The sequence below is a fragment of the Sinocyclocheilus rhinocerous genome, unplaced genomic scaffold, assembly GCF_001515625.1.
Source record: "Sinocyclocheilus rhinocerous isolate Xijiao unplaced genomic scaffold, SAMN03320098_v1.1 scaffold2236, whole genome shotgun sequence".
NCBI lineage: Eukaryota > Metazoa > Chordata > Actinopteri > Cypriniformes > Cyprinidae > Sinocyclocheilus > Sinocyclocheilus rhinocerous.
The window spans coordinates 49,013-51,508 of record NW_015623569.1 but is presented as its reverse complement, the minus strand read 5'-3'; the positions used below and the strand labels follow the sequence as shown (position 1 = coordinate 51,508).

The 2,496-nt window shown below is 36.0% G+C and overlaps 1 protein-coding gene across 1 annotated transcript in view; it reads left to right on the top strand.

Annotated features, from left to right (window-relative positions):
* The window catches only part of LOC107712709 (trimeric intracellular cation channel type B-like), a 19,504-nt gene extending 17,256 nt beyond the window's left edge, over nt 1-2,248 (top strand). Inside the window, 1 exon segment of the mRNA XM_016518079.1 lies at nt 2,101-2,248. Within this exon segment, the coding sequence (XP_016373565.1) occupies nt 2,101-2,248 (148 nt within the window).
* Nucleotides 2,249-2,496: the final 248 nt, after the last annotated feature.

Sequence of the window (2,496 nt, the reverse complement as noted above, 5' to 3'; positions counted from 1 at the left end):
GAATTTAGCCAGGCCTTTAGCTCATTAACACAGGTAGATAGTGATGTGGTCTGGTGAATAGAATCTGGTCTGCATGCAGTGTATATCTGAATATCATCAGCATAACAGTGATAATGAAAACCATGACGACGGATAATATGTCCAAGAGGCATGATGTAAGTAATGAATAGTAATGGCCCAAGAACAGAGCCCTGGGGAACACCCTGACTGAGTAAAGTAGTGGGAGATTTATAATTATGCATAGTGATGTAGTATTGTCTATCAGTGAGATAGGAAGAGAACCAGGATAGTGCTGCACCTGAGACACCTATCTCTGGAAGGCGGGAGAGTAATATCTTGTGATAGACAGTATCAAATGCTGAGCTGAGCTCGAGCAGCAGGAGAATGGAGAGATTACCTGAGTCACCCGAGAGTAACAAATCGTTGACAACCTTAACTAAAGCGGTTTCAGTGCTGTGATGAGAGCCGAAAACCAGATTGAAATGCATCGAACTGATGGCTGAGAGCTAGAAAAGACTGCAGCTGATTGGCATAATTTTCTAAATAAATGGTAAATTGGAGATTGGACGATAGTTGGTGAAATCAGCTGGGTCCAGGTTTGGTTTTTTTAAGAACAGGAGTAACAGCAGCAGTTTTCAGTGAAATTGGAAACAGTGGCAGAGATAAAGGACATATTTACTAAGTGTGAGACAGGAGCAGAAATGACAGAAGTACAGTGTTTCAGAAGGAATGTGGGCGCAGGATCTAACTGGCATGTGGAAGAATTAGAGTTCTGTATTGTTTCAGCAATTACGGTTGGAGTTGTCAAGGTGAAAATATTTGAAATGGACAGTCAGGCCAGTTTTTCTAAAAAGGCGTTCAAGCTGTCTGCCTTTTGCCTTCATAGCATGAAGCTCAGCGTTATACCAGGGAGAGGTGTGGGACGAAGGAACAGACCTAGTCCTAATTGGAGCATGCTCATCTAAAACATCAACAATAACAGAATGATATAGGTCAGATATCACAGATGGACAGGTGAATTTGAAAACATCAGAAATAGTAGAGGAAGCAACTGAAGCAGCAGAAGTATTTACATTGATAGCATTGATTTTGCGATAAGAAATGGTAGTATTACCAGCACATTTAGTAGGATGTATTAACGTAAAGTCAAAAGTGATAAGCTTATGATCAGAGATAGGAATAGCATGACTACTGATGGAGATGTTATTCACACCAGATGTACAAACTAAGTCAAGTGTATGACCACGAGTGTGGGTTGGGAAATTAACATTCTGGGTAAGATTAAAGCAGTCCAGGACAGTCTGATTTTTATGCCAAAAATCATTAGGATATTACGTAAAGATCATGTTCCATTAAGATATTTTGTAAGTTTCCTACCGTAAATATATCAAAACTTCATTTTTGATTAGTAATATGCATTGCTAAGACCTTCATTTGGACAACTTTAAAGATGATTTTCTCAATATTTTGATTTTTTTTGCACCCTCAGATTCCAGATTTTCAAATATTGTCCTATCCTAACAAACCATACATCAATGGAAAGCTTATTTCTTTGCTTATGATGCATAAATCTCAATTTTAAAAAATTTACCCCTATGACTGGTTTTGTGCTCCAGGGTCACACATAATCGATAAATGTTCAATAAACACTGTAAAAATATTTCTGCCCATAAACATTTTTAAATTTGTTATTATTTTGAATTTAATTTATTAGTTGAAAAAGTGACTCATAAAATCAAGTAGAAATGACAAAAGCAATTATTGTGAGAGTTAAATGGATTCAAACAAATTATGAAGACACGTTTACAGTGGATAGCAATTTATTATTAATAATAGTCACTCTATACAATTCTTCCACTAAGTAATATTGGAAGGTTTATGGTTGCAGAGTGACGTTAAACTTGACACATTTCTATAGAATGTGCATCTCAGTCGTGTGTTAATTGTCTGTTTTACATTGTAGAGTCAGAGCAGTTATATTTAACTTTCCTCGTTTAACCTTTGACCTCTGTGTGTGTGTGTGTGTTTGTGTCTGTGTGTGTGTGCGTGTGTCTGTCTGTGTGTCTGTGTGTGTCTGTGTGTGTGTGTGTGTGTGTGCAGCCCGACCAAGGTGACGCTGCTGGGATCCGTTCTGTTCTCTCTCCATCAGTGCCGCTTTCTCCCGATTCACACGCATCAGCTGATCTTCATCTACACGCTCTTCATCGTCACCAACAAGGTCTGTGTGTTTGACAAAATACAGCGATAATAAAATAAAAAATTAAATGTGCAAAATACTCCAGAATACCTTAAATATACATAAAATGTAGTAATATTATATTAGTAAATATTATTAAAAATTATTAATATTATGTATTTTTTGTGCATCGTATTTAGAACCACAGTCTTATTTCTAATAATATATTTATTACACATACATGTATATATGTATAATAAATATATGTATGTGTAATAAATATATTAGAATAATTAAAAATTTTTGTGTGTGTGTAATAA